The 26,896-nt window shown below is 50.4% G+C and overlaps 3 protein-coding genes across 3 annotated transcripts in view; 1 reads left to right on the forward strand and 2 right to left on the reverse strand.

Annotated features, from left to right (window-relative positions):
* The window catches only part of Dnajc17 (DnaJ heat shock protein family (Hsp40) member C17), a 34,686-nt gene extending 12,377 nt beyond the window's left edge, over positions 1 to 22,309 (forward strand). Inside the window, exons 2-11 of the mRNA XM_027422177.2 lie at positions 10,028 to 10,097; positions 10,372 to 10,430; positions 10,688 to 10,775; positions 12,244 to 12,329; positions 12,571 to 12,667; positions 13,415 to 13,458; positions 14,037 to 14,114; positions 14,606 to 14,686; positions 15,392 to 15,502; positions 22,112 to 22,309. Coding sequence (XP_027277978.1) covers positions 10,028 to 10,097; positions 10,372 to 10,430; positions 10,688 to 10,775; positions 12,244 to 12,329; positions 12,571 to 12,667; positions 13,415 to 13,458; positions 14,037 to 14,114; positions 14,606 to 14,686; positions 15,392 to 15,502; positions 22,112 to 22,231 — 834 coding nt within the window. The 3' untranslated portion in view covers positions 22,232 to 22,309. The remainder of the gene's footprint in view (positions 1 to 10,027; positions 10,098 to 10,371; positions 10,431 to 10,687; positions 10,776 to 12,243; positions 12,330 to 12,570; positions 12,668 to 13,414; positions 13,459 to 14,036; positions 14,115 to 14,605; positions 14,687 to 15,391; positions 15,503 to 22,111) is intronic.
* CUNH15orf62 (chromosome unknown C15orf62 homolog) lies at positions 18,460 to 20,734 on the reverse strand. Its single transcript, XM_027422178.2, has 2 exons — positions 20,127 to 20,734; positions 18,460 to 20,056 (listed from the first exon to the last, which is right to left on the reverse strand). Exon 2 carries the CDS (start codon positions 19,811 to 19,813, stop codon positions 19,286 to 19,288), a length of 528 nt encoding a protein of 175 aa, XP_027277979.1. The 5' UTR covers positions 19,814 to 20,056; positions 20,127 to 20,734; the 3' UTR covers positions 18,460 to 19,285.
* Positions 22,310 to 22,780: 471 nt separating the features above from the next.
* On the reverse strand, positions 22,781 to 26,552 carry LOC113836405 (GTP cyclohydrolase 1 feedback regulatory protein). The gene is made up of 3 exons (XM_027422179.2): positions 26,517 to 26,552; positions 24,633 to 24,727; positions 22,781 to 22,904 (listed from the first exon to the last, which is right to left on the reverse strand). The coding sequence occupies exons 1-3, from the start codon at positions 26,550 to 26,552 to the stop codon at positions 22,781 to 22,783; spliced, it is 255 nt and encodes an 84-aa protein (XP_027277980.1).
* Positions 26,553 to 26,896: the final 344 nt, after the last annotated feature.

Raw genomic sequence — 26,896 nt, forward strand, 5'->3', positions numbered from 1 at the left:
CAAGAAGATGAGAAAGGTTTTGGGATTCAAGCTTGAGAATGAGGTGCTTTAACAGAGGTAGGAAGAAAGAGATGAAGCTATAGAGAGACAGGATGGCATCTGGAGGAGGAAAAGAGGGTTCAGGTGGTCACCTGGAAGTTGAGAACCAGGAAGGAGTGTTGGGAGAGCCAGAGGAAAGGAGAGCCTAGAAGTGAGAGTAAAGGGATGGGGAGACCAGGGAAGACGAACTGAGGTCCCTGATCCTGAGTGCCGCCATGGAGCCCAGGCTTCTGGAAAGCCAGCCAGGCTGAGCACACACTTTAGTTCCTGTTGGAATAAAAGGCTGCGCATGAGCCATGGCTAGCATGAGAGAGCCTTGGTGTGGGGTCTAGGCACCCAAAGAGTCATCTTAAACCCACCAGTGGGCTCACATTTTGGGGACATTGAGCAGAGGAGGCTGTTGTGGGGTGGCTGCTTCCCTACTTGTGTCCAGTAGGAGCAGTCCATGGTCTCTTGAGTGCCCAGAAAGTTGAAGGTTTCTAGTGACCAATCCTTCAGGCAGAGGAGACTGCTGATCATTAGTTTCCTTTGTTGTTCTTTTCTTGTTTTGTTTCTTGAGACCAGGTCTAATAGTCCATAGTGGCCTCCATATTTAGCCAAGGCTGGACTTGAACCTTTGGTCCTTTTGCTTCAGCATTCTAAATGCTGGTAGTTCACGGATGTACCAACATGCCAGCATTCCAGGAGCAGAGGCAAATGGATCTCTGTGAGTTCAAGGGCAGCCTGTCTACACAGGAAGATCCAGGCCAGCCAGAACTACACAGTAAGACCCTGTCTCAAAAAAAAAAAAAAAAAAAAATCTGTATCTATATGTATGTATATTGATGTTTTACTTCCATGTTTGTCTGTGTACCACATGCATGTCTGGTGCCCACAAAGGCCAGAAGGAGTCCGATCCCCTGGAACTGGAGTTACAGACTTGTGAGCTGCCATGTGGGTGCTGGGATTTGAACCTGAGTCCTCTGGAAGATCAGCCAGAGCTTTTTTTTTTTTTTTTTTTTGGTTTTTTGAAACAGGGTCTCTCTGTTAAACAGTCCTGGCTGTCCTGGAACTCACTCTGTAGATCAGGCTGGCCTCAAACTCACAGAGATCCACCTATGTTTGCCTCCCAAGTGCTGGGTTTAAAGGTGTGCCCCACCACAGCCAGAGTTTTTAACTGATGAACCATCTCAGTGTTTTGTTTTGTTTTGTTTTTTGAGACAGGGTTTCACAGTGTTGCTCAGGTTGGCCTTGAACTCTTGGGGGGATAGTCTTAGATCTGTGTGCCCAAAGCCCTGTGTTGCTTTTCTGCTTTTCTGCCCATGACATCAGGCAATCACATAACCCCTGGTGCCTGCAACAAGGGAACAAGGAGATGTCTGCCTCTCCCAGCTTGGGGAGAAATAAGTGCCTAGGCTGTGACCATAGACTGTTCCTGTTTCTGAACTGTGGTTGGTAATGATTCACCCAGATGGTTTGTTCATTCCGTCCCTGTTGTCTCTGCCTCCCTGTCCTTGTCTGAGTGCTACCCATTGGCCTGACTTTTTGAGAACTGGGTCTAATTACTTGTACCTCTTACTTACCTGGCTCCAAGTTTTACTACAAGAAAGGACAGCCGCCTTTAAAAAAATAATGATCTGTTCTTTGTAGGGCACCTTTCTTTTTAAGTTAATGATGGCTGTTTCTATTTATTGGATCCTTAAGCCCTTGCTTTTCTGGCTGAGTCAGGAGTTCCTTCCCCTCAAGAGGTGAAACTGGAGACAGGAAGACTGTCAGAGGCCCTGTCGTGTGCCTCGGGCAAAGCACCCTGAAGGTGGCGGGAGGTCCAGCTTGTGGCCACCTCTGCTGGGCTGCTGTGACTGTGGAACCAGTTATGGAGCTTTGGGAGGGGTTGAATGCTATTGATGCTTTAATCCTTCTACTCCACCCCCACCCCTGTGATGCGGGCTGTGGGGAGATAACATTTGGTTCCCACTGTGGTTGTCCTGGTAGTCTGCCTCAGAAAGTATCTTTCCTAGACTTTTTTGTTTGTTTTGTTTTGTTTTTTGAGACAGGTTCTCACTGTGTAGCCCTGGCTGTCCTGAAACTCTCGTTGTTCACCAGGCTAGCCTTGAACTCACAGAGATCTGCCTGCTTCTGCCTCCCAAGTGGTGGGATTAAAGATGGGGGACACCATACCTGGCTCAGACATTTTTATTTTATTTTATTTTTTTTACAGATTTTGGGAAACCTGTCAAATGGGAATGGGAATTTGTGAAATAATGGTGAGGCTTGGGCTGGGGAGACCAGGAAAGCACCTATCTCTTTCTCCTCATCTTTGAGCCTGTACTAATTGACTTGGTTGAAGCTTTCTGATTGTTTTGGTTGCAAGCAAATGAATATTTGCCCCTTTCATGCAACAGATATTTATTGTATGCCTACTAGATGCTATTTGTTTCATTGTTCTAGGTCCTGGGGACACCCTGTCTGAAAAACAAAATGAACTACCACTCAGGTTAGTTAAACCTGAGACTCTGAAAGAAAAACCAGTCCTACAATTTTGAACCAAATTTGAAGCAAGCTTTAAATTAAATACTGGACAGGATGATGGACTCTAGCCAGATCCATTCTGGGGTTCCCAGGGAATGGTGACGAGTCATGTTTTTGCAGAAGCTTAAAGAATAAAACCATAGAGCCACCGTATTTCCCACCAGGTCCAATCAGGGGCAGGCATACATCCTGATGTATTTCCTTCCCATGTACCTCCTGCCCATATCCAATCAAGTACATCCGGTGCGCTTTGGAGGCTGTCCTGGAACTAGCTCTTGTAGACCAGGCTGGTGTCGAACTCACAGAGATCCTCCTGCCTCTGCCTCCCAAGTGCTGGGATTAAAGGCATGAGACACCACTGCCCGGCTAATGTTGGTTCTTACTCTACCACCAATAACAATAAAACTTAGTAAGGGTCCCTTCCTGGGGGACTGGAGAGATGGTTCAGTAAGAACACTTTCAGGCCAGGCGTTGGTGGCGCACGCCTTTAATCCCAGCACTTGGGAGGCAGATGCAGGTGGATCTCTGTGAGTTCGAGGCCAGCCTGGTCTCCAGAGTGAGTGCCAGGATAGGCACGAGAGCTACACCGAGAAACCCTGTCTCGAAAAACCAAAAAAAAAAAAAAAAAAAAGAACACTTTCTGTTCTCCGAGAGGATCCCAGTTCTCTAACAGAGGGTTAATGAGCTTGGTTCGTAGCACCCACAGCAGCACCCACAGCTGCCTGTAACTCTTGCTTCGAGGACCTGATGTCTGCAGCCTATACAGGTACCTACACTTAGTGCCGATACACGATCGAGTACACACACAAATTAATAAATAATGATTTTTGAAGCACTTGGGAGGTGGAAGCAGGAGGATCAGAAGTTCATGTTTTAGCTATGTAGTTGAATTTGTTGCCAGTCTAAGATTCATGAGACTCTGTCAGAAAAACCCAAAATCTTCTGCACAGTAAAATTTAAAGTTCACTGGGCATGGTGAAGTGTTCCTTTAATCCTGGCACTTGGGAGGTAGAGGCAGGTCGATCTCTGTGAGTTCTAGGCCAGCATAGGATGGATATATATATATATGAGAGAGAGAGAGAGAGAGAGAGAGAGAGAGAGTTCCAGGGATCAAACTCAGGTTGTCAGAATTGCTCGGCAAGTGTTTTTATCCAGTAAACTGTCTTGCTGGTTAATATTGACCTTCTAACTTGAGTATAGCATAGCCAGCCTTCCTTCCTTCCTACATTTATTTGCTGCTGGGGATTGAACCTAGCACCCTTGCATGCCAGGCAAATGTTCTATCATTGAGCTGTATCTGCAGTCCTTATTTTTTTTTTTTCCTTTTGAGAGGTTTCACAAAGTTATACCCATTCAGGCTTTGAAATTTATTTTTGTCTTTTTGAGACAGGGTTTCACTATGTAGTTCTGAGTCCTGGAACTCAGAGATCTGGCTTCTGAGTGCTGAGATTAAAGGCATGAACCATGACACCCAACTTTGCCTTGAATTTTTAATCCTCCTGCCTCAACCTCTGAAGGCCACCAGGCCTAGCTTGAATAAGCAGCATTGAGAATTGAGACCAGATGACCTTAGGAGAGTTGAGTTTGCCTGATGACAAATTTTTCAGTTACCAGTCATGTCAGGAGGGCTGGACAGAGCTGGGATCCAGTTTGTAAGAAAGCACCAAAGTCCAGGCCAACTGGTTCAAAGTCAAAACTAGCCTTCCAGCTTCAAACTGAGGGCAGGCTTAGCAGCTAAATATAGTAATAACTAGTTAATCCAGACAGACATACTTGACCAGCATTCTTAGACAGTGGGAATTGGTTCTTGGCCACCCTGGTTGATCTCAGACTGTATACCTAAGCTCTCTACTATTTTGGTTAGAGCATTTCAGAGCTTCTGGGCGCCAGCCACAGACTGAACTTTAGGATTAGCTCCAGCAGACTTGAAACCATTCCTGGCTACCCAGACCATGCAGATTGGGGTCACCTGTGTGCTGGGTCCATTCCTGGAGTTCTGCAGTTTGTCATGCTCCTGCATGGGTGAGGAAGAGGTTTGGGAACTTGTTTTTTCTTTGTTCTTTCCTTTGGGTTTTTAACACTCTGTCACTTTGTAGCCTTGGCTGACCTCTACCTCCTGAGAACCGGCATCAAAGGTGTGTGCTACATACTCAGCTTTTCCTTTGTTTATGAGACAGGGTCTTATTTGGTTCAGGCTGGCCTTGAACTTGCTCTCTGCTGGTGTAGGGTGACCCTTTGCTTCAGCTTCTCAGGTGCTAGGACCATAGAGATGTGCCGCACACCATCTTTGGGTTTAGGAACTTGTGCAGAGTGTTATACTGTTTCCTTTAACCCCTCCAGTAGCTTAAGGTGTGGGCACGTTAGAGCCGGAGTCCACGTGAGATCCTAAAGTCTTACTGTTGGTATAAGGAAGATTCTCAATTTGAAAATACATGTCACAATTCTAGAACCTTCTCTTGCTGAAACATGTTGCCTCTTAGAGTAGTGTGGCAAGAAGACCTATTTAAGTTTTTTTCTTTTATTATTTAAACTCGTTGTAGAAAGTAAATACCAACTATAATACTTTTTTGTGTGTTTTTTGTATTTTTATCTGGCAGGGGTAAAGGAATGGGCTGGGATTCATTAGTGTTTCACTGGAGTAGATTTTGTGTATGTGTGATCCTGGGGATTGAACCCAAGTTCTTGCCCATGCCACAAAGTTATATCTCCAGCTAGAATAGGTTTTGTCCAGTATAGTACATATTTTTTTTTTGCTGATGAATTTTTGCTGATGAATTTTCAGAAACTAGTATAATGAGAACTTAATTATTATAACTATTTACTGAAAATAATTAAGTCCTTATTATACCAGTTTCTTCATGTGTTACATGAGGGTAATAATATCTACCACAGGGATTTTTTGTTGTTGTCCTTGGTGATTCTTAATTGTTGAATTTTTAGAATAGTTTATTTTTACTTTATTTGCATTGGTGTTTTTACCTACCTATGTCTGTGTAAGGGTTTCAGTTGTAGACAGTTGTGAGATGCCATGTGGTTGCTGGGAATTGAACCCCGGTCTTCTGGAAGAGCAGTCAGTGCTCTTAACCACTAAACCATCTCTCCAGCCCCTGCTTTTACATTTTAAACCCAAGCCAGGTGTGATGGCACACACCTTTAATCCCAGCACTGGGGAGGCAAAAGAAGGTGGATCTCTGAGTTTGAGGCTGGCCTGATCTACAGAATGAGTTCCAAGACAGCCAGGGATACACAGAGAAAACCCTGTCTCGAAAAACAAACAGACAAAAGATACTAATAAAATGATTTTAAGGGTGTGGGTGTTCTGTTTTGCTTGCGTGTATGTCTGCTTACCTTGTACCACCACTGTGTCTGGTGATCTCTGAGGCCAGAAGAGTGCCTGCAACTGTAATTACAGATGGTAGTAAGCTGCCTGACATGGGTGCTGGGAATCGAACCACAGTCCTCTGGAGGAATGGCAAGTGCTCTTAGCTGCTGATCCATCTCTCTAGCCCCAATTGTTGATTTCTTGAGAGAAACAGTTCCTTGGCCCATATATTCATGTTTTATAGCTTAGGAACATAGGTCAGTTATAAAAATCTATGGCACTCAATCCAGAAAGTTCTTTACAGTCCAAAATCACTCTGAAAGGTACTGGCATTCATTCCTCATCACCGCAAAATTTTTCATGGAATTATAATTTCCATAGAAATCTTGGTACATTTCCTTTCCTGGTTTACCCATACCAAACTCTACACTAATGCCCTTCTCAGTTGTGGAGAAAAGAACGGCATGTCAGCAACACCCAGGTACACACGTGCCCTCCAAGCGTCCTTTGGGGTTAAAGGGATGGAACATGTAAAGCACAAAGAGGCCTCTCTAGAGGTGTAAGTATTAGATAATCACCAGCTACTACTTTGTTTTGTTTGTTTGTCGCCCCCTCCCCAGACTAGGTTTCTCTGTGTAACAGCCATGGCTGTCCTGGAACTCTCGCTCTGGAGACCAGGCTGGCCTTGAACTCACAGAGATTCTCCTGCCTCTGACTCTCCCGAGTGCTGGGATTAAAGGTATGCAAAACCACCGCCTAACTAGTTGTTGTTTTTATTCTTTGGGAATTTAAACGATTTTTACTTTCTGTTATGAATAATGCTATGAATTAACAGCAGCATTAGAGACTTTCTAGATTCTAAAATCATAGTGGGCTGAAGAGATGTCTCAGCAGTTAAGAGCATGTACTGGTCTTCCAGAGGACCCAGGTTCGAATCTCAGCACGCATGTTACGTGGCTCACTATAACTCCTCCAACTCTGTGTGTGTGTGTGTGTGTGTGTGTGTGTGTGTGTGTGTGTGTGTGTATTTGGGGCTGGGGAGGCGAGGAATCTGGCATACACACACATACAAATAATTTTAAAAATCTTAGACTCTTAGAACAGGTCTTGCTTGCCAGGCATGGTGACACATATTTATGGTCCTACTACTTGGATCTCAGCCCCAGGTACATGGTAAGCTTCAAGGCATCCTGGGCTATATTGTGAGGCCCTGCTGAAAAAAACAAACAAGGAGCTGCCATGACTCCGCCGGTAAGAGGGGGGAACATCTGCTCCCTCACTGCCCAAGGCCTCCTGTCTCTTCAAGCTCCACCTGGAAAGCCAGACTAGCCCTGGCAGGTGTGGGTGTGGGACTGGCTGAGGCCAGCAGGTGGCAGCACAAACCCAGAGATCCTGGGCTGGTGACTGGCTCCAGAGGTAGTTTGTGTCAGGCACCAGCCTAGCGGACTCCTGCCCGCCTGCCCACCTGCCCACCTGCCCCTGAAGTCCTTACTTAGCTAACTTGAGTGTAGAAGTGGTGTTAGTTCCCTCTGAGAAATCAGGAAGCCAGCGTGTTGAGCTGCTCCTCCAGGAGCTTAAGCAGCAGGTAGCCTGTACAGAACACAAGTGAGAGGCGGAGACCTCAGAAGCAGAGGCAGACTCTGTGATTCTGTGACACTTTAATGGAAATATCTAAGCAGGCCATATGTGAAAGAAGCTCTTGGTGACTGTTGGTTTAGTTAGTTTATTTTATGTGTATGAGTGTTTTGCCTTGGTGCATGTCTGTGCACAATGTGCATGCAGTGCCTGTCGAGGCCAGAAGAGGGCACCAGATCCCCTGGAATTAAAGTTATGGATGGTTGTGAGTAACCGCTGAGCCATTTCTCAAGTGAAGTGTTTATCTAATTATTCTTTATTATCAATAAAAACCCAGAGTCAGATATCAGGGTAAGAACTTGAATGATTAGAGAAGCAACAGGTAACCTCCTGTCTCTCTCATTCCTCCATCCAAAAGGACTGAGACATTCTCTAGCCCTGCCCTACCGCTTCCTGTCTTTCTGTCTGTCCTTGGTGCTCCAAAACTTCCATGGTTCATTTTAGTCAGTCAGTCAGTTAGCTCCACCCTCTGATTCAAAGCAAATTTTATTGGCAGTCTTGGGAGCATCAGAATGCAATCAAACTATCATACAACAATCTAGGCCGTGATTTTTTCATTTTTGCTAACATAAGAAATGCCAGAGTTTGTCCTGATGGTACACGTGTGTAATTGAAGCACTTGGGAGACCGAGGCAGGAACAGGCTAAGTTTAAGGTCAGCCTGGACTATAGTAGTAAATTCAATCGCATCCAGACATTGTTGGGGGAAAAAAGAAAAAGAAAGCACCACCCCCCATCCACCCACCCACCCACCCATCCATCCATCCATCCATCCATCCATCCATCCATCTATCCATCCATCCATCTAGAGATAGCTGCTTTTTGGGGACAGGATGTCTGGAGCTCACCGGGTACCCTAATCTTGTCTCAAACTTGAAACAACCCCTCTCCCTCAGCCTCCTAACTGCTTGGATTATAGGCCCAAGCTGTCCCTCCTTATCACTTTCTCAGAGCTCTTCTGATGCTCTGAGAAAAAAGCAATGAGGTGCCTGACCAGGTGTCTGTAACTGTTTAATTGTTTTTAGATTTATTTTACTCATATGAGTGCTTTGACTGCACATATGTCTGTGAACTCCGTGCAAGCATGGTACCTCAGGAAGTGGTGAGGCTCCGTGTGAGAGCTGGAAATCAAACACGGATCCTTATGATTTAATTTTATTTTGTGTGCATTGATATTTTGCCTGCATGTATGTCTGTCTGTGTGAGGGTGTCAGATCTCTAGAACTGAAGTAACAAACAGTTGTGAGCTGCCACGTGGGGGCTGGGAATTGAACAGGGATCCTCTGAAAGAGCAGCCAGTACTCTTAACTGCTGAGCCATCGCTGCAGCCCCTTGATCGCAGCTTTTATGTGGGGCCTGGGATCTGAACTCAGGTGCTCACACTTGTGCAACAGGCATTTACAGACTGAATCATATCCCCAGCCCCTATAGTGGTTATTTTGTTTGTTTTGTTTCAATCTGGTTTTGAGATATGGCCTAATGTAGTCCAGACTGGCTTGCAACTTATTATATAGCTCAGGATGACCTTGAACTCTTCACCTCCTGCTTCTGCCCCCTTAGAGCAAGTCTTACAGGCACATACCACCACACCAAGTTATTGTAATGTATTTAATGGGTCCCCTGGTGATAGAGGTTTTGCTAGTTCCACTAACTGTTGTTGCATTGATCATCTTTATATATTATTCTGACATTCCTCTCAAGTCCAAATTCCTAGGCTAAGTCAAATGGAAACATATTTTAAAATGTAAAGATAAGGTCACTGAGATGGCTCAGTGAGTAAAAGCATCTCCCCTGACCATCTGGTTTCCATCCCCAGAACCCACAAGGTGGAAGAAAAGAACCAACTCCACATGCACACACAGGGCCACAAGATAAATTGGAAATAAATAGCCAGGCATTGGTGGCGCACACCTTTAATCCCAGCACTCTGGAGGCAGAGGCAGGCGGATCTCTGTGAGTTTGAAGCCAGCCTGGTCTACAGAGCAACTGCCAGGACAGGCTCCAAAGCAATACAGAGAAATCCTGTCTCGAAAAACCAAGATAGATTGATAGGTAGGTAGATAGATAGATAGATAGATAGATAGATAGATAGATAGATAGGCAGGCAGGCAGGCAGGCAGGCAGGCAGGCAGGCAGGCAGACAGACAGACAGACAGACAGACAGACAGACAGACAGACAATGTGATAATGAAGCCTAGCAGCTAAAGTTTCCTTCTGAAAGGCTGCTGCAGCTTCCATGCCCACCACGAGTGTGTCTAGTAGCTGTTTGTAAGTGGCTATGATGAGACCAGGGTCAAATGCTGAGACTGAGTGCCCTGCTAGGACCAGGCCATGCCTTTCTCTTGGGTGTTAGTGGCCAGCTCCCTTCATGGCCTTCACCTTCTTTGTTACAAGTGTCATGGTGGCTATAAAAAAGGAGCTACAGCCTCTTTTAGGTGGCATGGGACTGATCACCACATCTCTTGGGAAGGCTTTCATGTTGTCCCTTGGGCAGGGTGACTGATTGTGTTTCTGACTCTTCTAGGTGAAGAAGGCATACAGGCAAAAAGCACTTTCCTGCCACCCAGACAAAAACCCAGATAACCCCAGAGCAGGTGAGGCCCTCAAGGACCCGGGGAGGAAGAGGCTGCCCACCTGACCTAGCTCTGTGTGTGTGTGCTGTGGGTGCAGACACACCTGGTCCACCTTGAGCCGTGGTTCGAGGGCGTGGCTTCGTATGCTGGGCATCCACTTGGCTGTGGGTGTATCACACTCACTGTCGGCCTGCGTGTACTGATACTGGCTTCTTTGGAGTATTCCCCCGAGGAAGCACAGGATCGTCACTGTCCAGCTCCATTTTATCCTGTCCTCTTGCTTCTCTTGTTGTAGCTGAACTCTTCCACCAGCTTTCCCAGGCCTTGGCGGTACTGACAGATGCTGCAGCCAGGGTAAGTAGCACCTCCTTTAACAGAACTGTGCTGCTGGCGTCGGCGTCCCCAGTCGCATGCATGGCAGAAGCTAAGCAGGAGGTGGCTCTGCTAGCACTAGGATGTGAGAGAGACCTCATCCTCTGCCCTGTGGGACAGTACTTGCTGCCCAAGCCCTGGCAATCCTGATGACGCTGGGTTGGGACAGGGGCTAGGAAGATGCCTGGAGCTTTCTTTTTTCTCTGGCTGACTATGCTCTGTTGCCCTTTTTTGTCCAGGCCGCATATGACAAGGTGAGGAGAGCCAAGAAGCAGGCAGCAGAGAGGACCCAGAGACTTGATGAGAAAAGGAAGAAAGTGAAGCTGGGTAGGTGACCTTGTCAGGCTGGCCAGCCTCTCGCTTCCCATGGCGCTTGCCATTAGTCTCCCTCACCTTTCTTGGAGCCTTTCGCCCAAGTCCTGGCAAAACTGTCCGGGAGCCTGGGTCCTAAGGGCACTCTCAGGAATGATACCAGTCAGGAAATTTACTATTAAAGTTACGAAACTGAGGGCTCGGTGGTTAAAAGCACTTGTTGCTCAGGCAGAGGACCTAGGTTCGATTCCTAGCATCCACATAACAGCTCACAACCATCTATAACTGCATTTCCAGGGATCTAATACTCTATCCTAACTTCTGCAGGTACCAGGCGTGCAGGGAGTGCAGGTAGACAAAACACTCACGCACATAAAAGTAACAATAAATATCTTTAAAATTCAGGAGCCTGCCTGAGTGGGAGCTCACACTGAGTTTGGTGAGTGAGTTGGTATTCTCACCTCCCGTCCAGGCTGGCTCTTTCCCACTCACTGCAGCCTCTTCCTGCTGAGCCTCCACTCTGGGAAACTTCCCCAGAGCTTAAGAGAGCAAATTACAGCTCCCTTACATCTGTTTATTTAGTGTGTGAGTCTGCACGTGCATGCCACAGAGCACTTGTGGGGGTCAGAAAGCAACTTACAAGAGCCAGTTCTCTCTTCCTACCTACCATGTGGGTTCAGGAATTGAACTTGAGTCATCATACTTGGCAGCAAGAGAATTTGCCTGCTGAGTCATCTCACCAGCCGCAGTCCAGTCGTTTTTCATGAATTTACCAAAGAAACAAGTGGGCTAGGGCCTAGCTTAGTGGAAGGACATTTGCCTAGCATGGACAAGATCAAACCTGGGATGGGAGGCGGAGGATACAAGATAATAAAGTGTAGGCAGAGAGGAAAGCCATGAACCCCAGGTCTGAAAGAAGGGTTTGTTCCAACAGCTGGCTGGCACAGGGCTTGGAGTGTGGGAGTATACCCATCTGCCTATCTGAGGAATGGCCACTGGGACTGGGGCCACAGTGACACTTGGCAGAGGAGAGTGAGGAAGGGAGACAGTGAGAACTTGAGATTAGTGATGGGAAATGAATCAAAGCTGAGGCACAGCCCAGGTCAGGCTGTGGTGCCAAACCACAGTGACAGAGGCTGGCAGCTCCACCCACGGGCATCTTTGACACAAGGCCCTGGGCTGCTGACACAGCACCCACCTGTACTCTGCTCACTTCATGGAGAGAACCTGCTTGGTCAGTGTGAGCGGTTTTAATTCTTGCAGACCCATGGGTGCTTGGCTGGAGCCCATATCTCTTCTGTGTATGTCTCTTTGCAATGTAAAGTAACAGGGGCTGTGTGGGCCCAACAAGACATGGGCGGGTGGGGTTACTGTATGGTGCTCATCCTGTTTGAGGTGTTGGGGAAGCAGCCAGAGCAGGGGTGGGCTCAGACCATAGTAGACATGCAGACTAGAAATTGGACAACTCAACCCTTGTGCCTAGACCTGGAGGCCCGGGAGCGGCAGGCCCAGGCCCAGGGGAGTGAGGAAGAGGATGAGAGCCGGAGCACCACAACACTAGAGCAGGAGGTGAGCACCCAGATCCCCCTGGCCTGAGGGTCATTGCAGCTGGAGGGGGAGGGCCCTGAGTAGCTGCTGTGTGGGGAGAGCTTGCTCTTTTTGTCTTTTGTGGGAGCTGGGTGATTTGTGCCACCCACAGGTTGCTGAGCCCTAGCTTGCAGGTGGAACCTCCCAGGGACCTTCACAAGGTGAGCCACCCTGGCATTGGATCTGCACAGAATTGTCACCCCTCCGCTCCCCCGCTCTGCAGATTGCACGCCTTCGAGAAGAGGGTTCCCGTCAGCTGGAGGAACAGCAAAGACTGGTCCAGGAGCAGATCCGCCAGGACCGCGAGCAGAGGCTGCGAGGTGAGAGTGCACACTCTCCTGTGCCCCCTCCAGGGCAAGGGCACCTCATGGGACTGAGCGGCCATGCCGGCCGCTTCAAGGAGTGGCTGTAGAGGTTCCACCTGCCCGAACCCTGTGAGTACCCCCATTGTGCTTCACAGCATCCAGTTGTGACACACCAGTTTGTGAGAACCTATGTGCTTTTTACAAATCTCAGTCCCAGGGCTGGAGAGATGGCTCAGAGGTTAAGAGCACCGACTGCTCTTCCAAGAGGTCCTGAGTTCAATTCCCAGCAACCACATGGTGGCTCACAACCATCTGTTATGAGATCTGGTACCCTCTTCTGATGTGCAGATATACATGGAAGCAGAATGTTGTATGCATAATATATAAATAAATTCTTTAAAAAAACAAAAGAAACAAATCTCAGTCCCAAGCAGAGGGGACTCTGTTTTGGAGCATATCTTGAGGGGTAAGGCCTTGGAGTACTTGGCCTCAGTGGAACTGAATGGTCATTGTGTCTGTCTCTGGCCCCTACAATGTGTTCCCAGCTTTTCATTTGAGAGAGCTAACAGATGACCTTAAGGAAATGGCTGAGCAGGCTACCCAGGGATGGGATGGGCTTACGTCTGCTACCCCACCAGACCCTTGACCAGGGCAGGGCAGACATTGCCCTGGGACACGAGAGCCTTTATAGGTCAGGTCTCTCCTTTGGGAGACCTGGGACTCTCTGAAATTTTACTTTTCTTCTTTTCCCAATATTTTTAGGAAGAACAGAAAATATTGAAGGCAGGGGAACCCCCAAACTAAAGGTGAGTCTGCAGGATTGGTGATCACAGCACAGTGGTTCTCCACAAGACCAGGTGTTTTCCTGGGGAACCAGCACCACTATTGCATCCTTCCATTGTCCCGGCCTGGACCCTCAGATTGCCTCTCAAAGCGTGTCACACCAGTACTGCATCCTTCCATTGTCTTGGGCCTGCACCCTCAGACTGTCTCTCAGAGCTTGTCACACCAGGTGGTTGTAACATCCTCAGATGCCCATTGAATGGGTTCTTTTTTTCCCCCAAAGCAGGGTTTCTCTGTGGAACAGCCCTGGCCATACTGGAACTCACTCTGTAGACCAGGCTGGCCTCAAATTCAGAGATCTGCCTGCCTCTGTCTCTGAGGGCTGGAATTAAAGGCGTGTGCCACCACCGTCTGCTTGAGATGGGTTCCTAGAGTGTACAAAGTGTCACTAAGACTAATCAGGCTGCCTCCCTCTCAGTTTCCAGAGGAGGCATAGTTTGGGTAGTCTAAATTATCAGAGCTTGGAGAGCAGCAGGGGTCTGCTCAGGGGGCAAGCTCCCTTGTAGAGTCTGGTGTGGTTGATGGTAATGTTGTCTTTTAGCTCAAGTGGAAGTGTAAGAAGGAAGATGAATCCCTAGGTGGCTACTCCAGAGATGTCCTCCTGAGGCTTTTGCAGAAGGTACACTCTGCCACTTCCTGCTATCCCAGGCCAGTGAGCTCAAATACCCTATACTTCTAATGTCACTACCTACTCTTTTCTTGTCTGTCTCATAACCATGGGTCAGTCTAGAGACTCCCCTAGGCCAGTTCTCCCATCATTTATCATGTGTCCCTCTGGCCAGCTCCTTCCATGTCTAAGCCTAGCCCTTTCCTTGAAGCTCAGGGTTTAGCTGGATGTGCTGGGGAGAGGAGGTGTCTGTCTGGAATGAAAGCCCCCTCCTCTTTCCTGCTTTCAGAAGTTGACACAGCTGTGCTGTGTACTTGCCTAGGTCTCAGTGGGCTACCCATCTCACCTTTGCGGTCCGGTATACCTCGGGAAATGAAAACAACTAACTCTCCAGTCTTGCTTCTCTGGGTCCCTGGTAATAACTAACTCCAGGGTTGCACTGAGGTAGAATGGGCTATGCTGCGTGTCCAGTTATACTTACTGTGGCTCTCTTGTTCCCACAGTATGGAGAGGTTCTCAACCTGGTGCTTTCCAGAAAGAAGGCAGGCAACGCCATAGTGGAGTTTGCAAGTGTCAGGGCCGCGGTGAGTGCTGTATGGGGTTTGGGGACCATTGACAAAGTCCTGGCATTCTGGGCAGGGGCCCAATTTCATGGTCCCACACTGCCAATGGGTCTTTAGGCCAGCCCAATAGTTGACTCTCCCCAGAAGGTCTCCTGGCTTCAAGATTGCATGGGTGAATGCTCTGACTTATTTCACTCTGGCTGGCTCCATACCACAGCCTCCACCCTGCCCCAGCATGGCCTCCCCAACCCTGGCCCCAGTATGGCCCCCCACCCTGCCCCAGCATGGCCTCCCACCCTGCCCCAGCATGGCCCCCCTCCCTGCCCCAGCATGGCCCCCCAACCTGCCCCAGCATGGCCCCCACCCTGCCCCAGCATGGTCCCACCCTGCCCAGCATCCTGCCCAGCATGGCCCCCCTCCCTGCCCAGCATGGCCCCCCAACCTGCCCCAGCATGGCCCCCCACCCTGCCCCAGCATGGTCATCCCACCCTGCCCCAGCATGGCCTCCCCACCAGAATATTCTTTTTTGTTTCTCCAAATCAGAAGGTGCATCTCCTCCACTCTCCCACGAGAGTCACAACTCCAGCATAGCATTGTTTGCAGGTTGCTAAGGTTGCCTAGTTCTGCTCAGAGGCCTGGGATGTTGGTTTTAGTCTTTCTGTGGGGTAGAGAGAGCCCCTTATAGCTAGATCAGATGGGACAGAGACTAGATACTCTGTTTGGCAGGAGCTGGCTGTCAGAAATGAAGTGGGCCTGGTGGACAACCCTCTGAAGATTTCCTGGTTGGAGGGACAGCCCCAGGGCACAGTGGACCCCAGTGACACAGGATTATCAAAGGTAAAAAGCCAGGAGTCACCCAGCTGGGTCTGCTTGGAGTCTGGGACTTTCTTCAGCCACTTTCTCAGGCCCTTTCTTACCAAGTGCAGATAAGAATAGAATGGGGTTGGTGGGCTCACCAGCCCAGGCAGGAGGGCTGACTCCCTGCCCATCCCTGTTCTCCCTGAGGGACCAGAGCCTCCTGTCCTAGAGTGTTTTTCTCTTTCTCTCTTTCTCTCCTTCCTTTCCTCTCTCTCTCTCTCTCTCTCTCTCTCTCTCTCTCTCTCTCTCTCTCTCTCTCTCTCTTTCTCTTCTCTCTCTCTCTCTTTCATTTTTGGGGCTTGTTTTTGTTTTTGTTTTTGGAGACAGGGTTTCTCTATGTAGCCCTGGCTGTCCTGGAACTCCCTTTATAGATCAGGCTGGCATCAAACTCAGAGATCTGCCTGTCTCTGCTTCCCGAGTGTTGAGATTAAAGACGTGCACCACCACCTGGCGGTTTTTTTATTCATTTTTTTTTTCTGGCACTGTATCAAACCCAGCGTCCTGCTCATAATTAACCCACTTGCTACCACTGAAGTGTACCTCCAGAACTACACAAAAGTTGGCCCACAACAAACATGGTGGCGCACGCCTTTAGTCCCAGCACCCGAGAGGCAGAAGCAGGTAGATTTCTGAGTTCAAGGCCAGCCTGGTCTACAGAGTGAGTTCTAGAACAGCCAGGGTTACAAAGTGAAACCCTGTCTTGAAAAACAAAAAGAAAAAGTTGTCCCTTGCTTACCCTTCATGTGTGTGTCTCCTGTTGGAGCTCTTGTCCCTACCCAGAGGGCTTCTGCCTTCTGCTCTTGGTCATGGTGTAAAGGATTTGGGGATTAGGCAACCCAGTGTTGGGTGAAGAGGCCAGAAGGCAGGTGACCAGAGCAGTGGTGTCAGGTGTCTCCACTTCCTACTCACACGGACATCTCCTCCAGAGAGAGCACCATGTCCCAGATAGAACCAGAGCACTATGTCTGCTGCTCCACTTGTGGTGAAGTGTCCCCTTTCAGCCACAGTGGGCCCAGGGCCACCTCTTAGTCCTTACAACTCCACAATAGCTTTTGTTCACTCTGTCCTTCATGGTTCAGTTTTCTAGGCTGCTTGCAGAGGTTGGGGCATAGGCTCCTGGGCACTTCTGTTGGAGGGATGGTTGCTTTGGCAGCAGGAGCTCCTGGAGCTCACTTCTCTGAAACAGCCTGGGTATCTGCTGGCATGTCCACAGCCTCTCAGAGTTATAAGGGTCTCTCTCTGCCAAGTTACCTGTCCCTGTACCTGCCTGAGAAATTGGGAGCTTCTGGGGAGTGTGCCTGTCTTAGTTACTTTTTGTTGCTGAGACAGTTTTGTCACCATGACCAAGGCAACTTACCAAGGAAAGCATTTGATTTGGGGGCACATGGTTCCAGAGGTTATAGAGTCCATGATCATCAGGGTAGGGGGGATGTCAGCAAGCAGCATGCTGGAGCAGTAGCTGAGAGCTGATATGCTGATAACAACCACAAGGCATAGAGCCAGCTAAACCACAAAGCCCACCCCCAGTGGCACACCTCCTCCAACAAGGCCACACCTGCTAATCCTTCCCAAACAGTTCCACCAACTGGGCACCAAGCATTCAAGTCTATGGGGGCCATTGTCATTCAGTCATCACAGTGTCCCAGACCCTGGATAGAGGGGGGACATAAAGTGGTCTAGGCCAGCTCAGGATCTTGACTTAAAATAAGCCTGTTCCTCCACCATTCAGTTCCAGCATTCTACATCCCAGGTCACACTCTGTAGGTTGTGTTAGAAAACCTTTATTCATTGCCTCCTGTGTCCAGTGGAGCCTCTCGGCTGGGCATCTCTGCACAGGAGCAGGGAAGATGTCATAGACATGGCTCTGTGGAGACAGGGTGTAACATAGTGTCCCTCCACCCTCCTTTCTGACCTGGGGACCAGACCCACATGGTCCAGTGCATCTCGATTCTGGCTTCAGATGTGGCCAAGCCACAGACTGGGCAAGGCAGAGCTCCCCAGGCCTGGTGGAGGGTTCTAGAGCTGCTTGGTTCAGTGTCCTTTCCCTGCTCTTGTAGTCCCCCTGCTGGAAAGAAGACTGCTATTTTTATAGCCTTTCCCAGAGGCCCCCATACATAATACTGTGGGAGTTCCCAGAACACTTCTCTGCAGCCTGGTGGTTCCTGGAGCTGCTTCCTCCCTCACAGAGATTGCTTGCAGTCTCTGGGCTGCTGGAGCCTTGTGCTGTTTTACTAATGATTGTTGGGCACTTCTCCTGCTTTTTCCTCTGCCGGCCTCTCCAGCTCTGTCAACCTCTCCTGCACTTGAAGCTCAGGGCCAGTGTCTTCCTTTCCTTACCCTTGCTTCTGGCATTTCCACACTAGTGTCTGGTCAGCACCGTCCAGTGGACTTTGGTTTATTTTCTGTCGTCCAGTATGGTGACTATGAACAGGTGTGATTGGCTGTTGGTTTAAAATATGGCTAGGTGGGCTGGAAAGATGGCCCATCAATTAACACACACTGCTCTTCCAGAGGACCTGAGTTCAATTCCCAGCAACCATATTAGGTGACTCACAACTACCTGGAACTCTAGTTCCAGGGGCATCTAACACCTTTGGCCTCTGTAGGCACCAGTATACACTTGGGTACATGCACACACACACACACAAAAAAAAATATTTTTAAAAACATCCTTAAAATGTGGCTAGAGTGATGGCATGTGACTTGTTTTGGTAGAGTACTTGCTTATCATGCATGAAGCCCTGAGTTTGATCCCCAGCCCCACTGGGTGTGGTGACACATACCTGAAATCCCAGCACTCAGGAGGTGGAGGTAGGAGTGTCATGAGTTTAAGGCCACCCTCACTACATAAGAGACCTTGTCTCAGAAATAAACAAAATTGGCTAGGGTGACTGAATTTTTCTTTCTTTTTGTGTGTGTCTGTATGGTATGTGTGGTTTTTTTTTTTTTTTTTTTTTTTTTTGTGCGCGTGCGCGCGAGTATGGGCATGCAAGTGGAGGCCAAAGGGTGATGTCAGGTATCTTCCTCAAGTGCTCTCCTTTCTGACGAAGGGGCTCTTGCTGGACCTGGAGTCTGCAAATCTGACTAGTCTAACCAGCCAGCCTGTGCCTGGGATCCCTGGTGCCTGCATCCTGCACGCTGGAATTCCAGACAGGCTGGCTCACCTGCACAGCTTTTTTATGTGGGCACTGGAGGTCTGAACTCAGGCCCTCCTGCTCGCACAGCAAGCACCGTATCCACTGAGCCATTTCTCTAGCCTCTGGGACTGAACTTTCAATTTTCTTTTACTTCAATTAAATCAGTCATAAGGAGTGAGTGAGTGGCTACTGTCTATCTCTGGCCTCTCTGGCCTCCCGCTTTCCTCTTAATCTCAGTCAGATTACTTCTTCCTAGATGAGTCTCATGATTGCTCTGTTGACAGTGGATTCAGAGGCTGGTGCCAGGCACTGTCTGTCCTGCCCAGTCTGAGTCCTACTCTCTGACTTGCCCCATGCCACCCTGTGTCTCCACTGACCTCTGACCGGTTCCTGTGGTTGCAGGTGTGGCTTTCTTTTCCTGACCGCCCAGCTTCCTTCAGGGCTCCTTCCAGAAAGTGACCCCATCCATTCCCAGCTGGCTTCTGTCCCTTCACTCTGGGTGCATAGGAGGACTGATCAGCAGCCAGAGGGCAGGCTGAACTCCCCCTTAATCCACACTGTGCCTTTCTCTCCTAGGCACCCCAGGCTCCAGTCACCCCAGTTCCCTCTGCCCTCTGGGGGGGGGTCAGAAGTGGGGCTCATTAGGGAATTGCTCCCTTAGCATCTGTAGGACTTCCTCCAGAAGTGAAATCCCCAGATCCACTTTGAAGGAAAAGAAAGGGTCATTGAGGTCTGGAGTAGGTGTCCTTGGGAAAGGGGGAGTGTCCAAAAGGTCCTCATCTGAGCATCGGTGGAGGGGGCCTGTCAGGGAGATTGCTGAAGGCAGAGTGGCCGAGTAGGCAGTGGTGTAGTTTGCTGGGGGCTCCAGAATGTTGGGGCAACTGGAGCTCTCTCGGTAGAGACGCGGGGGCTTGGGTGGGGCCAGCAGGGTGGCTCGGGGCTGCTCATCTCCCCACAAGGGCAGACGCCGGCCGTCTGGCCTCCCTTGAAGTTCCCGGATGACTTCTCGGTTGCTGTACTCCTCGTGGTCACCACCAGCAGTGCTGGCCTGGCTAAGTATGCTGCCCTGTCGCCGCAGTCGCCGAGGCCGCCCCAGGGTCATTCTCTTGAAGAAGGAGGAATTGCGGAAGGAGCCTGTCCGCCAAGTCTCCATGGAGCTCCTCAGTCAGCCAGCAGATCTGGCATCTGAGAAATCCCACAGAGGGGCTCAGCAGCAGCTTGTGACCATTTGCTAGAGTGCTGGAGGCCAGGAAGCGGGGAGACACCCCTCAAGGGCTAGAAGCAGAAGCTGTGGGTTTCTCCTCAGCGTGGTCCCTTGTCTTGTATCTTGGATGGTGACACAAGACTAGCAGGGGGGAGATTTTGTCCGGGAGATCAGAGTGCTGGGAGTTCCCACCTAGGTAAGAGTGGCCTGGTTACTGATGGTCGGCATGTAGGAAAAAACCAAAGGAAGCGGCAGTACTTACGGAGCAGAACAAGGCTGAGGGCTGGTGGGCAGGGTTGGACCTCCACAGGGGAGCAGCAGTCCTACTGGCAGGCAGGCAGCCGGCAGCTGGTGATTCCTGGCATGTGCCGATCTCCTGGCAGTGGAGGGCTGTGCTCTCTCTGCCAGCATCTGGGGACTGATTAGTGGCTTGGCTGTCTGTGCCTGCCGCGTGTGGTAGAGATGTGTTTTGTTTTCAGCTGACTCAGTCAGGTGGGAAGCTGGTTTCATACTCTGAGCTAATTGCACCATCAGCCGGCTGAGATTGGGGCAGCTGGGACCAACACCCCAGGGCAGCAGGACGCTTCAGATTCCTCTGGGGACTGGTCTGGGGACAGCCCTGCTTGGTGTGTCACCAGGTTACTTCCTTTCTAGTCAAAGCTCCACTGTGACCCCAGTAGGCCATCCTGGCGCTTTAGCCCCAGATGTCTCTGGGAAGAGCCCAGGGAGCTAGTGTTAATTGAAAGGCAACTTTCGGAGCAATTGTTGGGAAGGAAGAGAGGAGACCTGCCGGTGTGGGTGACTCAGCCCTTGGGCAGGTTGACAGGCCCTCATTAGCCAGGCCACAGGAATGGTGGGGAAGGATGTGGAGGGTGTGTTAACAGGGAACAGCCCCATGCCTGTAAAGGGCTTGCTCCTCCCAAGGTGCTGGGGGCATGCCAGGGGTGACTTGAAGTTTTCTTGGTAGAGCAACATGAACTTGCGGAAGGAGCAGTGCCTTCCCCACAGCTGGGACATCAGTGTGGCCTCTCAGCTTTTGGCTCTCTTCTTCACCCCAGAAGGCCAGCGCCCTGCTGCTCCTTTGATGCTCCAGTCCTTTCCCTCTGGCTCGTGGGCCTCCTTTGGGGACCCTCTTCTAGAGGGGGCCAGGATGTGTGAGGCTGCCACAAATTGCCAGTGGTTGGGGAGAGGGCAGCTGGAAAGGGGTATTCCTAGGGGTGGGGGAGGTATAAGGACAGGGGACTAGACTGGGTATCACTTCCTGTTTATCTGCACCCCAGACTCCAAACAAATTAGCCAGGGCCTGGCAGCCTAACTTCAGCCACTCCCATGTTATTCCCCGGGTCACTGACTTCCAAGCCTTCCACCAGCATGGGGTGCCCCCAGCAGAACTCCACAACTCTTTTGTTACTGATGGGCCACCACACTTGCAACCACTGTCCTGGCTTGCCTCATGCCAACTCCGGGGGTTCTCCCACCCCTCTATCAGCTGTAGGATTATAAGTGATATCACAGCTCCAGCTTTGCTAAGGGAGGAAACGGTCTGATTCATACCGTTGGCCCTGACAGACTGTGGGCTTGGCAGCACAGTGCGCTGCTGTAGGGCTGCCTCTTCTCCACAGCCTTGGCCCATTGGGGGCTGTCTGTTGTTCTTGGGTTATTAAAGTGTACCCCTCCTCACTCCCCTGCATGTCTAGCAAGGTCATAAAAGAAGGGCAAGGACCCTGCCCTATAGTACCCAGGTTTTGTGTCTTTATGAGGCAAGCGGGCTCATGCTTGCTTTTCTCAGCTAGAGTGGGGCCCTTTGAAGCTGTGTGGAGGGCAAGGCACCCTTCTATATCCTCAGCAGGAGCCAGACCACAGGGGGCAGTGCTCTGGTGTGTCCAGCGGAGTCTAGAGAACCCCTGCACCTCACACATCCTCCTCTGTTGGAACCTGCCAGGCGGAAGCCATGGGTAGAGGAGAGGGTGTCAGATAAAGTGATTCACAAGGAAGGACTGAGCCAGAGCAGGGTGTGGATAGATGTGACGTCCTGGGTAAGCGGAGACTCGGGGAGAAGCAGCCTGCGGAGCACAGGCCTGCTTTATCTGAAGCTCCTGGGGGAGTTGCAATCCAAGGTGTCTGGGTCCTTCCTCTGCCCTTCTTCCTCTTAGGCTTTTAAACTTGGCTCTGTCTAGACCCTATACTGAGTCTGTAATCGTGGGGCTGTGCCCGCCAGCCTGACTTCTCTGTCCCTTCTGTCCCCAGGGCTCAGTGCTGTCAGAAAGGGACTATGAGAGTCTTGTCATGATGCGCATGCGCCAGGCAGCTGAGCGCCAGCAGCTGATTGCCCAGATGCAGCAGGAAGATGAGGGGCAACCCACGTAGCCCCGGTAACAGCTCTCCCACCCCACACCCTTTTCTGAATCATCACCAATAAACTTTTTTTAATTAAAGAAACAAAAACCAGTCTCCTTTTCTTTGTCTTGTGCTGGGCTTTATCTGAGAGAGCTCCACTCAGGCCAAGGGCTTCACCCATGGATAGGGACAGACCAGTAAAGAATGTCACATTTCAAGAGTCACTGCACAGCAAAGCTGAGGAACATCACTCATGAGAGCCTTTTATTGGCTTGGACTCGCTGTGCAGGATCCAGGGAGCCTCCTCTGGGTAGCCTGCCCTCAGCACATGGCCCAGAGCCAGAGCCAGGGTCAGACATCTAGCAGGGGGAGCTGAAAGCACCAGGGCAAGGGCCTGCTATGCCCAACCAACTGGAGCAAGGCTCCTTAGGCTGTTCACAGCCCATCAGTGTTGGATAAGGAAGCTGACAATTTGGAAAGAGATAGGCAAGGCAGACAATGTTGCAAGGATTAGGGGTCAGGGCACATGCTAGGTCCTCCAAAGAGTAGGTTCCCTGTCCACAGGTCAGCTCAACCAGGTCATTCCTTGTGCAGGCACCACACCAACGTCTGGCCCACCCCTGTCATGCTCAACACACGGAAGCCTTTGAGTTCCAGCTTGTCCAGGACTATGCGAGGAGGGTCGTTGACATAGTATTCATAACTGTAAAGAAACCAGGAGAACAGCATGAGAAGACACAGTGCAGGCACCCATACAAAGCCAGGATCTATTCAGAGCCAGGCCTGTTTGCTGGGCACTGTCCGGCAACAGGCTAAATGCTCACCCTCTGTTCTGTCCCTTGCTACACTTTGTTTTATTCTCCCCAGTCTGATGAAGGTTCCATTACTGTTCCTGTCGATACGTGAGAAAACAGGCTGGTTAGCTCTGCCAGCCATGAATAGCAGGCCACATGGTAGCCCATACTGTGTGTGTTAGTCTAAGTACCCCACTAGGCAGTCTGCCCTCTTTGGGACTCGGGCCCTCTCTAACCGCCCTGCAATCCTGAAGCACCAAATAAGGTTAGCGCCTGATAGCATCTGGATCCATGTGCCCTTTGCTGGCACAGAAAGTCTGATTTCCCTAGAGTTGTAAAAAGTGCAAGGTAGATAAGAGGCCCAAGCCCAAAGCTTGGCATCTTGAGGCAAATGCCTCATGGCAAGAGATGGCATTGGCGCCTCCTTGATTTGATTAGAGGCCGTTTGTCTTCCTCCCCTTTCTGCACTCGGGACTCTGGCAATTCTGAGGGTCCCTGAACCACTTGGTTTTCTTCCTCATAGTAGGGAGAGTGTGTTGGTTTGAATGAGAATGGCCCCCACAGGCTTGTATAATTGGATATTTGGTCTCCAGCTAGTGGAACTGTTTTGGGAAGCATTAGAAACTGTGGCCTTGTGAGGAGGTGTGTCACTGGAGGTGGGCTTTTAGTTTTCAAAAGGCCACTCCAGGCTTCTGCTTGCAGATCAGTTGTGAGCTCTCAGCTACTGCTCCAGTACCATGCCTGCTGCCTGCTGCCTGCTGCCATGCTCCCTGCATCTGGGTTATGGGTTCACTCAATGCAGTCCCCAATTAAATGCTTTCTTTTATAAGTTGCTATGGTGGCTTGAATGAAAAGAGCCTCCAAAGCCTCATATATTTGAATGCTTAGTTACCAGGGAGTGGAACCGTTTGAGAAGGATTAGAAGGATGAGGAGGTGTAGCCTTGGAGGAAATATGTCACTAGGTGTGGGCTTTGACATTCAAAAGCCCATGACAGGCCCAGTCTTCTCTCTCTCTCTCTCTCTCTCTCTCTCTCTCTCTCTCTCTCTCTCTCTCTTTCTCTCTTTCTCTCTCTCTCTCTCTCTGCTACTGCTCCAGCACATGTCTTCAGCATGCCTTGTTCCCCTACCACGATCATCATGGACTAACCTTCTAAAAGTGTAAGCAAGTCCCCAATTAAATGCTTTCTAAGAGTTGCCTTTGGTCATGGTGTCTCTTTACAGCAATAGAATTCTAAGACACAGAATGAGGAAGCAGGAAGGGAAGCGGTGGTGTTTAGACACCCAGATGATGTGAAGGATGCCAAATGCCAGGCAGCCGGGAGCTGTGTTACTCAGCCAGCCCTTAAAGGTGAAGCCTATCTTTGCTGATAGGATCCAATTTAGAGCAGAGAGGACAAAGCAAGGAACAGTTTTTTTCTAGAACCCCAGGCTGAGGACAGGCTGCCCCAGACTTCCACTAAGGATGAGCGGTGAAGGAAGGCTGGGGCGTGTGGGAAACTCACTAAGCTTAGGGCCCTGTGGTGGATTACAGATGAGAGCAAGCCCTACAGTAGCTCGATGACGGTTGTGTGAAGGGAAAAGTAGGCGGCACTGCCAGGGAGACAGCAGGTGCTGAAGCATACCTGCCACTACTTACAAGTTATTTCCCAGGACACTTCTCTTTGAGGCCCCCAGGTGCTGCATGAGCTCTGGATCGGAATGCTCATCACCCACCATGGTGGGGCCCACCTCCTGCAAGGTAAGCCACAGGAGCTGCTTAGCTGGCTGCCAGAAGCGGACAGTCCTCCTTGTTCCCCTCCCCACGGCCCTGCGAAAGCTATCAAGCTATCGGTAAAGGGGAAGCAATACTGAAGGCCAAGGGAGGTGCTGCACAAGCTAAGAGGAGAGCAGAGTGAGTCCACCCTGACTTCCTAAACTGCTGCCTATTGGCACCTTCAGGCCTGGTGCCACCAGTCATGTTTCCTGTGTATTGGCGTCACCTGGAGAACGAGAGAAATGAACGTGCATGTCCACATAAAAATTTATACACAGGCATGTAAACTTACCAATTTACAGCCACCACCAAAAAGAAAAACAAAAGGACAACAACAAAGTGTGTTCCTAGCAGAACTACCCGTAACAGCCAGAATGTGGAAATAATCTTGCAATGTTTGCCAGCTGATGAGCGCAGAAGTAAAATGTGGCAGGTCTGAGCCCTGCAGTGCTGGCACACACCTTTCATCCCAGGACTCCCGAGGCAGAGGCCGGTGGATCTGTGAGTTTGAGGTTAGACTGATCTACAGAACGAGTTCCAAGACAGCCAGAGCTATCACAGAGAAATCCTGTCTCAAAAAACAAACAAAAACAAAACAAAATGGCAAGCCTGCAATCCTAATAGAAAAATGGGGGCAGCTTGCTTGGAGTATAGCCAAGGTGAGACTGTCGTGGAAAAAAAAAAAAAAGTGGTATAGCCTTTTGATAGAATCTTATTCGGCAGGAATGACATCCTGATACATGTAACAATATAAATGGGCTTTGAAAACATGGACATGAAGGCAGCCAGGCCCAGGAGAACACACAGGCTAACATATAGCTAGAGCTCATAGACACATGTTAAAATTGATTCCAGTGATGGTGCGCAGCTCTGAATATACTAAAAACAAAACCCCTCCCACTCATTTTCAACCAATGAGTGTTTTGGTTGCAGTGCATATCAATAAAACTATAACTTAGAGAGCCTAGTCTGGTGGGACATGCCTGTAAATCCAACACTTGGGGAAACAAGGCCAGCTTCCAATACATAACAAATTTGAGGCCAACCTGGGCTACATGAAGAAAAAAGGAAAGAATTAAAAGAATAATTATTATTTGAGGAGGACATTTCCAAGCTTGGATTCCCACATCCTCCAGAGTTTCTGAAAGTCTGGGAAAAGTGCGCAGCAACCCGTATTTTAACAACTGTACAGGTTCTCAGACCTCTCTGCCCTACGCTCTGCCGAGACCTCTCCTGCTCCACGATGAGCCCAGGCTTCCTGCTTCATCCCGTGGGAGTTACGGCATGGACCCACTGCTGGAGCTCTGGAAGGGGACGAGAGCGCGCCCTGCTGTTCATCTTGGGGAGGGGGCATCTTTGAAAGTTACAAAGGGGCTTCTGAAGCCTCCAGCAGAGTACCTCCCCGGACCCCCACCCCAGCTGAGGAGACTGCACCTGGAGAAGGGTGACCTCCGCAGGCCACCTGCAGCCCCCTCCTTCCTGGCAAGCCCCGAGGTCTTTCTGTGCATCAGAACTAGCCCTTCCTAGAAGGAGCTACGGGTGCAGCCGCTGTGCGTGCGGCTTAGCTTGGCCTTTGCCTCCGTGGGGGGCCCTGGCTGCAGCACTCGTGCAGCGAGCGGGTCGTGGGTGTCGCCGCGGAGCTCCCCACTCACCCAGCCGCCGGCCCCGACTCGGTGTTCGCACCGCGGGGGCGTGGCGGGCGGGTTGCGGGGCCATCGGGGAAGTCCTGCAAAGTGGCCGCCGCAGCCACCCGCGCCGGGTACTCACCATGCGGATCTGGGTGCTGATGAGCAGGTAGGGCATGATGCGTGGGGCAGCCGGCGACCGCAGTCCCGTTATTCCGCTGTGTCCGCAGACGGCGCTCGCAGACGGTGCGGCCGCGGCGCGGGCCAATCAGGAGCGCGTGCCGCCGTCCCGCCGCCCGGGGGACCTGGAGGCGGGCGTGTCCCCGCGGACTCCTCTCTCACTTGTGGCCGTAGCGGCCCGGGCTCCTGTCGCCCCTTTGCCCTCTTCTTGCAACACCTCCTCCGCGCGCAGGGTCCAGAGTCCGGCGGACGCCTGCGGCTCCCGCCCGTCCCTACCGCGGTGCAATACGAAAACTGCGCCCCGGTGAAGCCGACTGGACGCGGGGACTGCGTTCCTTCACC

This window comes from Cricetulus griseus, chromosome 6, assembly GCF_003668045.3.
Source record: "Cricetulus griseus strain 17A/GY chromosome 6, alternate assembly CriGri-PICRH-1.0, whole genome shotgun sequence".
In the NCBI taxonomy this organism is placed as follows: domain Eukaryota; kingdom Metazoa; phylum Chordata; class Mammalia; order Rodentia; family Cricetidae; genus Cricetulus; species Cricetulus griseus.